The sequence below is a fragment of the Cebus imitator genome, unplaced genomic scaffold, assembly GCF_001604975.1.
Source record: "Cebus imitator isolate Cc_AM_T3 unplaced genomic scaffold, Cebus_imitator-1.0 Scaffold451, whole genome shotgun sequence".
NCBI lineage: Eukaryota > Metazoa > Chordata > Mammalia > Primates > Cebidae > Cebus > Cebus imitator.
Window position 1 is genome coordinate 212,071 of NW_016107766.1, and position 14,350 is coordinate 226,420.

The window sequence follows — 14,350 nt, forward strand, 5'->3', positions numbered from 1 at the left end:
TATGTCTGTCTGTTTGTTCTGGTCTTGGGTAATGGAGGATTCACCTGCAACTTAATTTCAAACAGTCAGACAAAGGGTCCAAGTAGGAGGAAAAGCAAAGTGAAAATAAGAAAATTGGACAAGTCGAAAGGCAGGTTTTCAGAATCTCCTCATGGTGAACTTTTTCTCTCTTTTGTCCACTGCGTGGTTTCTGTGATTGAACCTGTCTGAATTTAATCATTAAAACAAGTGAAATAATACATGTCAAATGCCTAGCAGAGTATTTAGCACAGAATAGTGACCTAATAAATCAGTGATTCCCAAACATCCATATGAATCTTCTTTAAAAAATAAGAAGATTCCTCTCAAAAAATTCTCACATCTGTCATCCCAGCACTTTGAGAGGCTGAGACTGGAGGATCACTTGAGCCCAGCAGTTTGAGACCAACCTGGGTATCATAGTGAGACCCTATCTCTACAGAAAAAAAAAGCTGGATGTGTTGGTGCACGCCTATAGTTCCAACTACCCTAGAGGGTGAGGTGGGAGGATGGCTTGAGCAGCCTAGGAGGTTGAAGTTGCATTGAGCTGTGGTTGTGCCACTGTACTCTAGTGTGGGAAACAGAACAAGACCCTGTCTCAAAAAAAAATTATAATTTGGTGGTGGAGTTGAATGGCCACTTTGGTGTTTTTAACCTTCATAGAAGATTTGGATGTGTAGCCAACTGGGATCTAAATAGTCCCCTTTACTTCTGAAGCTACAAAGACCAGTCATCTATTGTGTTCTTGGTGGGAAAATAAAGTTCATGGATTAGCCAGTGGTTCAGTATCAGAGCTATTGGGGAAACTAGACATTTTCTTTTTTTCCCCTTACTGTGGTGTTGAGAGTTAAAACAGCCAGGCTTGCTATTGATTTTCTCCCCAGAGTCACTTTGGGCCTGTCACAGGACTTGCTGCTTTCCCAAGTATAAAAGAACAACTGTATTTTAGAAGGGGCTTGTTTAAACACCAGGAAAGTACTGGTTAAATATAATCTTTGTACTTTAGACTTGTGTTTTTATCTCATATCAGCCTGATAAGAGGCAACAGTTTAAAAAAAAGTATTTCACTTTTGTATTTCTAGGCAGAACAGACAAGTTCTTGATGTTGTTGGGGTAGGGGCAGTGGAGGGTCAAGTTCATTATCAAACTTTTAGATTGAGGCTTTTCTTGAAGCATTGCTTTTGTCCACATAAAATTAAGGGAAAAAGGAAGAAGAGATTGTCTAAATACACAAAATTAAAAATGAGAGTGGGGGATAAATAGAAACTTAAAGAAACTTACAGTATTTTGCTTAACTGTGCAATTACAGATGCTCCTCAACTTATGTTAGGGCTATGCCTGGGTAACCCCATCTTGAATTCAGTTGAAGAGTGTACTGAATGTGTATGGCTGTTACACCATTGCAAAGTCAAAAACTTGCAAGACAAACCATTGTAAATTGGGTACCATCTGTAAATCTTAACACAAGTCAAAACATGGATTTTCTAGACTTCCTTACTTTTAAAGAGATTATGGTTTTTTTTTTTTTTTTTTTTTTTTTTTTTTTTTTTTTTTTTTTTTTTTTTTTTTTTTTTTTTTTTTTTTTTCCGTGGAGTATGAGCCTTCATTCTTCAAACAAAACCTAGTCTCATCCAGGATTGGCTGTAAGTAGAATTCTGGGACTTGGCAGGAATGTGATAAAGCACTTTGTTATTTGCAGATAGTAGTCTTGGGTCAAATTCCGATGACTTATCACACTTGAAGCCTGGGGAAGGAAGGCATGTCCTGGTAATCAGAGTGAACACATTATTCCTGGAAACCTAGTTAGAGTTTGGCAAACACCCAGAAATTTACCTGTGATTTTTTGCTTCCACATAGGACTCAAACAATCCTTTAAAAAATGAGACTTGACATCATCCTGCCATTACCATCAAACACCATATGTTGAATTCTTTTAAATGATTGTGTATCTGAACATCAAACTCCTACTTTTTACCTGCTCCTTGCTAATCAAGAATCTAATTGCTTATTAATTGGTATTTGGGATGTGGCTACCTTGGATTTCTCATGCTTTTTTGTTCCACCTTCTACTGTATTACTTGATTCAGAGAAAGAAAGAGGCCCTCATTTGACTGTGGCAAGAAGGATGTATGGGAGAGTTATTCTGTATTGTCTAGCCAAGTCCTGGTTTAACCTTCCCTCCCACTTCGTAATGTCATGGCTTGGTTCATAGCCTGGGGCGTCCCTGTGTCTGGGACCGGCTCAGTTGTCTGTGGTAACTTCCAAATATTCCAGTTTCTTAATCTGGCCACGGGAAAAACACACCACTTTTATTAATGTTGTTTTTCTTTTTTAAAAAAAATACTCAAAATGCACATTTCAGAAATCTAAACCTTGGGTCTGAGGCTGTTTGCGTTAAGCAGCCCCCTTGGGTGAGCAGTTAGGACCTTCAGTCTCATAGTTGACTGGTGCCCATGTATGGTTGCGTTTCTCTCCTTGCAGGTCACTTTCCTCCTTCCCAAGAGCAGCATTAGAGAGAGAGGCACAGCTTAAATGAACTACAGCATGAGAAGTATATTTCAAGTCCTCTAAGGGCCTTGTCCAGGATGATTGGTTGGTGTCGAATGTTGTCCAGCTCCAAATGGTATTAGGCAGGCATGTCCCAGATGGCTATACATGTCACTGCTGTCTCTGGATGGCAGCAGGAAGACCTTGGTTAAACAAAAAAAGAAAATGTGTTACTGAGAGCCCTGCTAGCCCCCAACAATGGCTAGTTTCTTTTTGAACTAAGGTTTCTGTGTGTCCTTCCCAACAAGTCCCTGAATTTCTCATAGTTTCCTTTGGTTTCTGATTTACCCGGGATTGAGTAGATTGACAAGAACCCAATCTCTCATTCATGTTTTGATGTGGTTTACACAGAAAAAGGCCCCTACTTTAACTCTGTTCTTTTGACTAGATACAGGATTAAATACTGTTCTGTTGCTTTTTAAAAAAAATAAATAAAAGATGAAGTAAGAAATATGTAAAATAAGACATTTAATAAATGCTCATTTCTCGAGATAAGGGTTGTTGTTCTTTTGGGCTTTTAGATTACAACACCATCTCATACCAGTTTTGTTTTTGTTTTTTTAAATTGTTATATCTTTAACCTTTCCCTTCGGAAACATGAGCAATTCAAATAGACAGGGAAGCATGTTAATGGGTCCAGAAAATGCAGTTACATTTGATGGAAGAAGGATTAAAATTGAAGATGTCTACTAATATTTAAAAATAATCTGACTGATATTTTATTTTTCCTCAAACAGTGATTTATTTCTTTTACTTCTGTTTAGATTAGTATAGATATAACCCTCAATTCAAAATTAAAAATCTTTTACATCTTCTTTGAAATGCTTAATTTTAATGAAAAAAAAATCACTGGGGAAAAAAAAGTCCCAAGGACTTGCTAGTTAGGCAGCTAGGCCATTGACTCTGAACGATGTTTAAAAGGAAAGTATACTGCAGTTAAAATGAAGCTGCCAGTTAGTCTGCAGAGTTTGTGTTGGGTTTATAATTATAATGATAGTACATACACTAACAAAATCTTCAAGGAATTCTAAAAGTTAAATTTTATATTTTCAGAAGGAACCCTCAGAAATCTGTTTTCATACTGTTTACCACTACCGAGTGTCAGTGTCTTATTTTATGTGAGCGGAGTACCAATAGTATACCCTGCCATAGGCTCTCCGAATTCAGTGGCTGGGTCCTGCTTTTTCTGAGAAACGGTGAAAGTCGTGTCTTTTTTTTTTTTTTTTTTTTAATCTGAAAGTTGTGTCTTAATGGGTTGGCAAATGCTCTGCTTGAGAATGATCAGGTCCCGGTGTGCCTGTCTAATAGAAAACACCTGCCAACATCAAGCCCTGGAATATTGATATTTCCTAAACGTGTCTATGAAACGACATCTTCTGTTAAGGGTGTTAGAGTGAGAAAGACCAAAAGTATCCTCATGGAAGCATGTTGTTTTCATGTATTAGTAATATGTGAATTGTTACAGAATTAAAGCTGGGTAAGAGTGTCGTGAAGACCCCTTCTCTATTACTGGAAGATTTTGATCAGTAACTGGGGCCTTGCAAAGGGGGCTTAGTCATAGCATTTTGGTAGGTGCAAACTCCGATCAGACTAAATGCAAAAAAAGATAGTAAAGGATCCTTTAGCCCTCTTTCCTGAGGGTAATTGGCCTATTTCTCTAAGAGTTTAATTTACCCTCAGCAAGAGGCCAAATTGGCCTTAATTGTGTCCTAATTATTTGCTTAAATAGCTAATCTTTACTTCCAGTTCTCCTATCACCTCTTGCTATCTGTAAGAGGTTACTTCTGAGCTGCTGCCTGATTTACAAACGTCTTTTTAACCCTTTAAATATTCCTGCATGGACTAGCTTGTTGCTATATCATACTCATTCCTGCATTTGGCATCCCTCATGAATTCTGCTGCAGTCTTCTCATAAGGAAAATGCTCTTGTATTATACATTCACATAGCAATTATTGGTCTCCTTCAAAGTGTAGCCATCTGTTTGAAAACACGAAAGCATGCCTGGCTAAAAAAAAGTTAAATACCGCCTGGCGCGGTGACTCACACCTGTAATCCCAGCACTTCGGGACGCTGAGGCAGGCAGATCATGAGGTCAGGAGATCAAGACCATCCTGGCCAACATGGTGAAACCCCATCTCTACTAAAAATACAAAAATTAGCTGGGCATGGTGGCACCTGCCTGTAATCTCAGCTACTTGGGAGGCTTATGTAGGAGAATCGCTTGAACCAGGGAGTCAGAGGTTGCAGTGAGCCGGCATCAAGCCACAGCACTCCAGCCTGGAGACAGAGCGAGACTCTGTCTCAAAAAAAAAAGTTAAATATCAGTCCATTTGCAGAATTTCAAAATTACCAAAAGTGAAGAAATTGGCCCTGAAGAACTGAAAAATATTTATTAGAGAAAAATGGAATGGTAAGATTGCCAATGGATATGGGAGCAGGGCATCTAAAAGGCATCTAGAGTTAGTAATCCCTGACATGTACAAAGGGGCATTCTCAGAGGATATCGTTATCTTCTCTGCCGTGGTTCAGTAGCAAGTCCTTGTGCCATCTAAATCTTACTACAGAAGGTCATCTTGTCTCATGAAAGTTTTAGGATCCCTGTCAATCTTGAGTATTTTAAGTTAGGGGAAAGTTACTTTGATACGAAAATGAGAGAGGGAAAAGTTTAGGGAGAGGGATTCGGATGAAAGAAACATGATATTCTAAACTTTTTGTAACGAGTCAAAAGCAGAGAAATGAAACCTCTCCAAAGGAAAATCAGATGTATCACTCATTCTACCTGACCTCACACCTTCTACTTAACATAAAGTGATGGTGCCATGGCACTGGGAAAACTCACGTGAAGCCGAGCCCAGTTGCCCTACTTCAGAATGTCTGCCAACTTCTCCTCATAGTAGAGGAAGTTCTCCTGAATGTCCTCCCAGGGCTGAAAGGCCTTGGATTCACCCTCTTCTTGCTCCACAAAATTCTGCCAGATGTACTCGAAGTCCTGGGGCTTCATGATGCGCAGTTTACAGCCGGCTTCCTTCAGCTTCTTCAAAGCAGCCTGGATCTCCGGCTCCTCCCACATGAAGAGTCGCCCCACCAGAATGAGCAGACGCAGGTTCTTGGTCTTGCTAAGGGTTTTGGTAATGCGGTCAGCGCAGGCTGCACAGGGGCTGGAGGACACATACCAGGTGACATTGTACCGCAGGGCTGGGTCGAAGGCTGGCAGGATAGTGTTGAAGAAGGCTTCCTCTGCATGGGCAGCCGCATGCTCATCCTCTAGGTATCCCCGAGTTGCCTGCACTTGGCCCCCCTTGCCCTGTGCCTCAACCACATAGCAGAGGAAGGTCTTGTTCCTCCCGGAACTGTACTCTACATTCCGGAACTGGAACTTAAAGAAGTTGGCAGGCAGCCGTTCTCTGTAGGTACAAGGAGACAAAAGGAAAGAATGATAAGTTCCTGTTTCTAGAACCAGCCTAGAGTAGGTAGCCCTTCCAGAACAGTATTTCAGAGATCCATTCATTCTTACTGTAAACAGGCTTTGCCTGTGGTAACATCAGTGGCAAAAAAAAAAAAAAAAAAAAAGCATGAAAAAATCCGAAAGGGTTTATCTGAAGGAGTGGAGAATTTGGATTAAGGTGTGCATGCTGATCACCCTATTAGGAAGGGTCTCCAAACATTGTCTCCACCATCACTCTTCCAGCAGAACACAACTCTACATTTCTAAATCAGTGGAATCTTTAACCTGCCTTAGAATCACATAGAAGACTCTTAAGAATTTCGGTGCTTGGGCCTCATGCCAAACCCCTGAAATCAGAACGTGGAGAGGTAGTCCAAGCATCAGCATTTTTTTTTTTAACTTTAGGTGCATACTATATCCAGCATTTCTCCCCGTGTTATCCCTCCCCACCCCCTGCTGTCCCTCCCCTATGCCCCTCAACTGTCCCCAATGTGTGATGCTCCTCTCCCTGAGTCCACATGTTCTCATTGTTCAACCTGATTCAAAAGTGGGCGAAGGATATGAACAAGCATCAGTATTTTTAAAAAGCTCTCTGGATGATTCCAATAAGTGGCCAGGTAAGTAGCAAGCATAAAAAATTTCTCATGACAGAGCAAGACAAAGATTTTGCAGAGCATTTCATGCTCTCTTTTCTCTTCCTTATAACTCATGTAAATGGCATCTTGGCATGAAATGGCCTAAAACTTGCAATACCATGCTCTGCTAGTGACTATTTCTCAAGTCTATATTTACTTTCAGGTGAAGGGATTGTCACATGGTAAGTGTCTAAGAATTATTATCTGTGAGCCCAGACTACTCAAGGGTATCTTGGGATAATTAAGCCTGTATTCAGTACTGAGTCACTTCAAAATCTTAAAAGACTTGGTCTCTGCCCTCCAGATGCTTATAATTTAGCAGATAGATTGCAGAAAAAGAAGATGTAAATAAAACAGCTGAGAACATTATAAGACTACTAAAATTGGATAGGTACAGTACAAGGTTCTTGAAAGTTTAGCCTTGATTCCGGAGGCAGTAGAGAATTGTCACAGGTTCTTGAGAAGAAAAACAATAAAAGTGGTGTCCATGAAGGATTACTGTGGTAGCAGTAGGCAGATGGTGTGAAGCTGAGGAAAACCCTGAAATTGAACAAGCCTAGTAGGTGTCTTAGGACTCTAGACTTGGCGATGAACTATGTGGGTGACTTTGAGGAGGAGATGGATGGTTAGGAAATGAAAACAGCAGGAAAAGACCAGGAATTCTGAAAATTTTGATAATAAGGAGAAGAAAAAAGAGAGGGCCCAGAGAGAACATCAGAGTTGAAGATAGTTTTTGCTTTTTTTTGTATGTGTGTGTTTTTCTGAAATAGGCAAGATTTGTGCAAGTTTGAAGGCCAAGGAAGATGAAATTTTAATAGGAGAGATGAAGAAGGTCAGAAGGAGAGGAGGAGATGAGTACCAGCTAGAAAGACTAAATATTTTTCTTTTTAAAAATGTAATCTCTCTGGGTGTCCCAAGGGATACCTGTGGCACTATTAATTCTACTATTGCCTGTCTCCGCCACTTCTCTTTCCCCAAAGAAGTCACCAGACTCCCTGGGCTGCAGGGGAATCCCTGGTATCCCAGGGCCTTGGCTGCTTAGGGATGAGCAGCAGATGCCAAAGATATGAGTAAACTTGACTTATTTCCCTGCAGGATTCCCTCTCCCCCGCCCATCTTCAAAATGTATCCACCCAAGTTTCCATGTCTCTTGCTGTCAGGTTCATTTTCCACTATGGAGATGGATGTGTTTGAGGACCCAGCCCCAGGATTCCTTCAGGTACTATACTTAGCTCTCTAAGCCCCTCTGTCCCTAGTTGGAGGTGTTTATTGTTTACTTAACATTTTAGGAGGATGGATTACCTAATGTTCCCTGTTCCTCTTCTCAATCCCTGTTTGGCATTCACTTACAGTGAGTGCGCCCTAATGACACTCACCCCACCAGACCACTCCTGAACCTTACCAGTTGCTAAATGGTCCCTTCACTTTTGCTTTTGAGAAGCATAGAGCTTACCTTTCCTGCCCAAACATGTTCTTCGAGGCCTTTTGCACCCTTCCCCAAGTCTAATCCAGGGCCTCCATGATGGATGATCAGGTGGAACCCCTGGAAGTATTCATGGCTACTCAAATAGCTTGGAGGCTTAAGGAGTAGCTGCCATGTGGTCCCTTCTTTCTTTCTGGAGCTCCCAAAAGCATTGCTCCACCTTTGCTCAGTATAACTCATTTGAAAGTATGAATTTAGGCCAGTGTGAATTTGGCCCAGCATGCAATTGCATATTTGCCTGGATGGTTGTGTGGTGGCTGTTTCTCTCTGCCCTTCTTAAGCTCTGACATTTTCCCCTCCTCTTCCCTAGTCAAGAGGAGAAGACCCAGAGAAACCTGAAACCCAAGGGAGAGGAAGAAAGGTCATCTCTCTATAAATACCCATTTCCGACCCCTTTGGCCAGCAGCCCTAGAATCTACTGTGTCCCTCCGCAGGGCCTTTGGACTAGGTGCCTTAGGAAAAGAAGTGCTTTCAAGGAGCAAAGGAAAGGCAGGGAAGGTTTGGTTCCTAGTCGTTCCTTTGGGCTTGCTTAGAGACTAAACTTGCTTGATTTCTGAATGGGTTTCTTGGTCTTCTGCAAGGAGCAAAAAGGTCAAATGAGATTCTTTAGGCCTCTCACAGACTGAAACAGCTAAGTCCTGGGGGAAAACCAGAACAGAGGTAGTAGAGGTCTGGAATTTCTCCAGGGAGCTAGACAATGTGGCCATCTCAGGCAATTCTGTAGACTCACAAAATAACATTATTATGCCCACTAGTGGAAGGAAGGAAATAATGACACCTAACCTGTTAAATATAGGCACCAGCATTTCTTCTTTTTTTTAAAGTAGCGTGATATGCCCAAGTACCATATTTTACTATAGCCCTTTACATTTAACCTAGAAAATATTTTACTGGTTAAGTGGTGTGTGTGTGTGTGTGTGTGTGTGTGTGTGTGTGAATGGTGGTCAGGAGCGACTCTGATGCTGGTAGTAGATTTCTTTCCCTGATCCAGTCACTTTTTCATGCATAGAAACCTACAGCCTGATTTCTCTTCCCTGTCCCCAGCCTCAGCACCTTGTTAAGCACCATTTCCTCATACTTTCTGCCAACAAGGCCAGCTACACTTCATCTGCTTAGACCCAGGCTACTGGGCATTTCAGTTCACTTGGCAGGAAACAGAGGGTCCAAATATCTAGAATAAAACTGGGAAGATAGTCTGCTGGATGAGGGGAGAAGGGATGTGAGTAAATGTAATCATATTTTTCTCAGTTTCATGTTCAGAATGTTTGAATTTTCTAAGCATAAATCTATACTGTGAAAGGAAGCAACCCAGAGGGCAGTTGAAGCTGGGCTGAGATTAAACATTTGCTCCAAAATAATCCGTGAGTGGAAAAATCTACTCACAGGTAATTATGTGTTGACTCGTTTCAGCTTTCCCTCACTAGACCTCTGGGTGACCGGTGTGAAAGAGAGAGGATTGCTGGTTTCCTTGGCCTTCTGCTTTCTCAGACCACTTTTCAAAGTGGTTATCAAGGAGTGGGCATAATCAGAAAGAGGAGTAAGAGCAGGAGTAGAGGGTTCTAGCAGCCTGCCTCCCTAGATCTGAGAAGGAAGTTCCAGATTGTGGGACTGGATAGGATTCTGCCCCAGGCAGGCCCTGAACTTGCCTGTTTTCCCTGGGAGGCATGGTCTTGACACCTGAGCTTTGACATGCCCGCAATCCTCTGTGGAAGTCAGATTGGCCAGTCAGTGGGCTGTCTTCTCTTCTTCATGGCACACCGCCCAGCATGCTGCAGAGGCCAGGGTGAGGGTAAAGGGCTGTGGCTGGCGTTAACTGGTGTCGAAGTCCCCTCAATACTTATCTCACCCTTCTCCTCTGGACACTGCCTCTCTGTGTTCCTTACATGGCCAGAGTAAACTACTGTTGCTAAACAAGTGATCGGAAGAAGAATCGCTCTGTATGCCATTTATCTTTGTTCCGTAATAATCCCTTGGATAGGAGGTTCTGCTTTCTGCAAAAACATACACAACATAACTAGAGACAAAGCCAAACACACATCAAGGGTGCTGCCAGGCAGAGCCCATAGTCACTTCTCACTGGGTTGGAGAGCTGGGTAGACAACCAGCCCTGGTGCCCCACAGCTCCCCTAAAACATGCTGTATCCAAAAGCAGGCATGAGCCAGGGGAATTCCTACCTAAGCCTAGTGCCACTGGATCTTCATACATCCTGAGCCGCTGTCCTCAAGAAACCCCCAGTTCACTCCCTATCCTAATGTCTGACAGAGAGCCTAAGAACCACACAAGAGGTTCTTATTCATTAGGTCTTTCATTTATTCAACAGATATTTATGGCGTACCCATCAGGAGCTAGGTGCTAAGGATAAAGCAGTGAAAAAGACAAAGTGCTGTCCTCATGGAGGTTAAATACTAATGGGGGAAACGGGCGTAAATAACAACTCCTATTCAGTAAACATAAAAAGAATCCTCTCTGGTTTTTGGATACAGTGTGATGATTTGGAGTCAGACAGTCCTGGGGTTCACATCCTACTCCATCTACAAGCTTTGGCCATATGACTTAATCTATCTGAGGTTTAGTTTCCTCACTTGAAAGAGTGAGTAATCCAACTTCTCAGGTTTTGGACAACAACAGACACTCAAAGCTAGTATAGGCTGGGCACAGTGGCTCATGCCTGTAGTCCCAGCACTTTGGGAGGCTGAGGCAGGAGGATTGCTTGAAGCCAGGAGTTTGAGACCAGCCTGGGCAACACAGTGAGACCCCATCTCTATAAAAAATACAAAACTTAGCTGGGTGTGGTGGCATGCACCTGTAGTCTTAGCTATTCGGGAGGCTGAGGCAGGAGGATCACCTGAACCTGGGAGGTTGAGACTGCAGTGAGCTGTGATTGCACCACTGCACTCCATCCTGGGCAACAGAGCAAGAAGCAAGACCCCATCTCTCCCTCCCCCGCAAAAAGTAAATTGATGTTATGATACGTGTGATGCCTTTTCCAGGCCTCACATTGTATCCTTCAGAGCTCCATCTTAAGCATTAACAAGCCTGATCCCTTTTTCATCGCTCTTCCTCTCACTTTGAGAGGTTTCTGTTTTTCAGTGGTGTGCTGGTAAGTGCAACACTTAGCTCTCTGACAGAAGGAAAAATCCCTGATTTCTAAAGTTTGCTGATTTCCATAAGGTAAGTACTCCCATTACAGAGATTTCAAGCTCCTGAGGTGACATGCAGAGTCTATTCCGATAGACTCGTGAACCAACAGGGGCTGGCTTCAACACACTACAGCAGTCTTAGACCCTTTTCCAGAACATTCTACCATGTTATTTTGTTAATGGGCTCAGTTCCACTTTCTATCCTGAATGCTCTATTCAACCAGAATCACTATTAGCTGGGCATCTCTCCTTTCTACCAGCTACCCTCTCCTCATGTTGGACTGTTTCCTGAAAAGCCACCTGCTCTTCTGCTAATTTTTGGCCCAAATATAAGGAGCACTAAAGATCTTCCCTCTAGAGACCAGGCTAGAAAAGGAGCTGCTTTGCTGATCCCCTTGACTCCAGGAGGGAGTCCTGGGGGAATGCATCTGGAGAGGGAAGGAGAGGAAAGCTATTCCCTCACCTTGTCCCTGCACAGGCCCAGTTGCACCTCTGGGCTATTTTAAGCCATCTGTTTACCCAGAGTGGCTCAGGAGATAGCTCTCCACAGCTGTTACTTGTGGCCAGGAAACACTAAGGGCTCTACCTCCCACCTGAACTGCTCTCAGAATGCTCAGAACGCTGCCCCTTCTGTGCCTCCTTTTTTCTGACTCTTGGGTCCTAGGAAGCCTCTGACCCTCACTACCTCCCAGATGGAAATAATGTGGAGCTCTGGGAAACCTGGGACCCAGAATGAATAAGAGACCAGTAGAAAGGATACTGTCTCCCTCTCCTCCCTTTGTGCTGAGTGTTGACTGGGCTCATGTTCATGAAACTGTGTTGTGATTATAAAGCCCTGGACCAATGTAAGTTATATCAGTGGACTTAACCCTTCAGGATCCATTGCTCTGGGACCCCCAAGGCATGTTTAGCTCAACAAACATAGTCTGTTATTGACCTACCCTGCCACTGTGTTGGAATGCCACACAGAGTGGCGTCTGTGTACACGCACGTGTGTATGACTAGGGATAGCGTGTACCAGCATGCTTAGGTGTTAGAAAAAGGCTCTCCTTCCTTGGAGAAGCCACTGGAATTGAGGACTCTCCTGGCCAGGTTGCCCTAGGCTTTCCCTGTGTCTATATTAATCTGTGCCCAGCTGCTCCCTTAATCCTAGGATGAGGGTGGGGTTAGTTGGGTGGGCATGGGCAAATGGAAGTTCAGGGGCTACTCTTGCCTCAGGAAATAGGATGCATTTTCCCTTAGGTTCTCTTAGAAATCAGAACATATCTGAGCTGAAATGGACTTCACTAGTATAGCCTCTTATGTTATAAATGCTAAAACTGTGGCTGACTAGAAAATCACATGCCAAACTTAAAATATCAAGTCCAAATTGCCACTCAGGGCTTCCTTTCCCCCTTGAAAGCATCATGCCTCTGTTCTTCCTGAAACTTCTTTTAGTCTCCCACCTGCTCTGCCTGTGGGCATTCCTGGAGACCCCATGAAGGAAACGTTTGGTTCAGGGAGGAAATGTGGCCTCATATATTCTCTTTTTATTCTTTGCTTAGGATCTAGCAGGTTCTTGCACTGCAGGAATAGAAAGGGAAGAGACAGAAGACTACTTAGTTTTATTCTTGGAGATGGTGTCATCTGGATAAGACAGAGGTACTCTGTACACAGCCCCCTCCTTGCAGTCTGTAGACCCTTTTCTTTGGGTCCCAGTTCCTCCAGGCAATGCCTGAGCATGTTGGAAGAGCTCCTGTGTCTATAAGCTCCTGGTCTGCATTACCTGCACTGTAATTTCTGTTTCTCTGTAGGACAGCGCCTGAGGAGACTCAGAAAAGATTTGATAAGAAAAAAGCTGCTTCTCTCTCAGTCTTGGGAAAGGATAGATCTATCTTTCCTGTCTTGGGAGCTTCTACTCTAGGGAAGATCTCTAAAGAAAGGGCCACAGGCCTATGGATAGTGGAGATACCAACTCAGGAACAGAGAGAGAAGTTGAAGGGAAGGGGTGCTTTGACTAGAGCCATACTTAGATGTGCCAGCCTCATTCTCTGTCCTCACCAGACTCCCTGGGTCTAAGTCTCTGCCCAGAGAGGCAGGTGGCTGTCCCCATACCAAGAGGCCTGAAGGGCAGTTTTATTCTGGGGCCTTGCCTCCAGGGAGCCCCTCCTACCTCTCCCTGATGAGAGAGCCCAACGTGTCACCCTGAGAAGCCATGAGAATTTGCTGCTGGGTCTCCGACAACCCCTGCCGTGCCCACTGGTGCACTCTCACTGCTGCAGGGTTGCAGTTGGCCCTGATGCCTAATACAACCATCCTGAATTTCCACAGCCTACCCCAAGCCTGCACTCTTCTAGGGAGCGGAACCCAGGCCCCATCTGAGGCTTACCCTGTGACGATCTCGAAGGGTGGCAGCTCAATCAGCTCCTTCAGCTTCTCAGGGTCGTCCAGGTTCTCCAGATCCTCCCCATTCTGGGAGGTAGCCTCAGCGGCTGCAGCAGCCTCTTCCTTCTGGGCCATGGAGGGGCTGTGGCTCAGGAGTCACTGAGAGAGAGGACAGGCAGGCAGATCTGAGCCAGGCCCTGGCGGCAGAGTCCCAAGCAGCTGTCAGCAGCTAAATCTGGCTGAGGATGTCGGGAAAAGGACCCGGCAGGCCAGGTTTCGTGCTTTCCCCACTTAGCCACGGGCTTTATAGCCAAGGCCTCCTGCCCCTCCCCCGGCTCTCTCCCTCTATCTTTTTTTAATTGAGTGACGGCGGGTGCTGCGGTGGGGGAATGGAAAATCTGGCCATTAGTATCCCCTATTTATCAGTAGGCAAAGACAGGAAGCTGGCAGGTGGGTAGGGCTTGGCCAACTCTCCTCTCCTTCTCCCTCTTAGCTCACCTTGTATTCTCCCCATTGTTTCCCACCCAACTGCCCTAGCTCCACAGGGGGAGAGTGTGGAAGGGGCCACAGGGTGGGCATCTTGAGATTTAGGAGGGTGGGCTTCTGAGATTTCAGCAGGAGGAGATGTGTGTTGAAAGGGGGTGACTGCGAAGAGACGCAGGTCATTTCCTTTGGGGGAACTTGGGTTCAGGAAAGGAGGGGCGCAGGAAGAGGTG

The 14,350-nt window shown here is 44.1% G+C and overlaps 1 protein-coding gene across 1 annotated transcript; it reads right to left on the bottom strand.

The window, feature by feature from the left end:
• Positions 1–1,821: 1,821 nt before the first annotated feature.
• Positions 1,822–13,936, bottom strand: APOBEC2 (apolipoprotein B mRNA editing enzyme catalytic subunit 2). The gene is made up of 3 exons (XM_017511756.2): positions 13,639–13,936; positions 5,406–5,970; positions 1,822–2,708 (listed from the first exon to the last, which is right to left on the bottom strand). Exons 1-2 carry the CDS (start codon positions 13,767–13,769, stop codon positions 5,427–5,429), a joined length of 675 nt encoding a protein of 224 aa, XP_017367245.1. The 5' UTR covers positions 13,770–13,936; the 3' UTR covers positions 1,822–2,708; positions 5,406–5,426.
• Positions 13,937–14,350: the final 414 nt, after the last annotated feature.

Coding starts and splice junctions, on each gene's coding strand:
- APOBEC2 (XM_017511756.2), bottom strand. CDS start 13,769: ATGGCCCAGAAGGAAGAGGCTGCTGCAGCCGCTGAGGCTACCTCCCAG. Junction 5,971..13,638: donor CCCTTCGAGATCGTCACAGG/GTAAGCCTCAGA, acceptor TTGTACCTACAG/AGAACGGCTGCCTGCCAACT.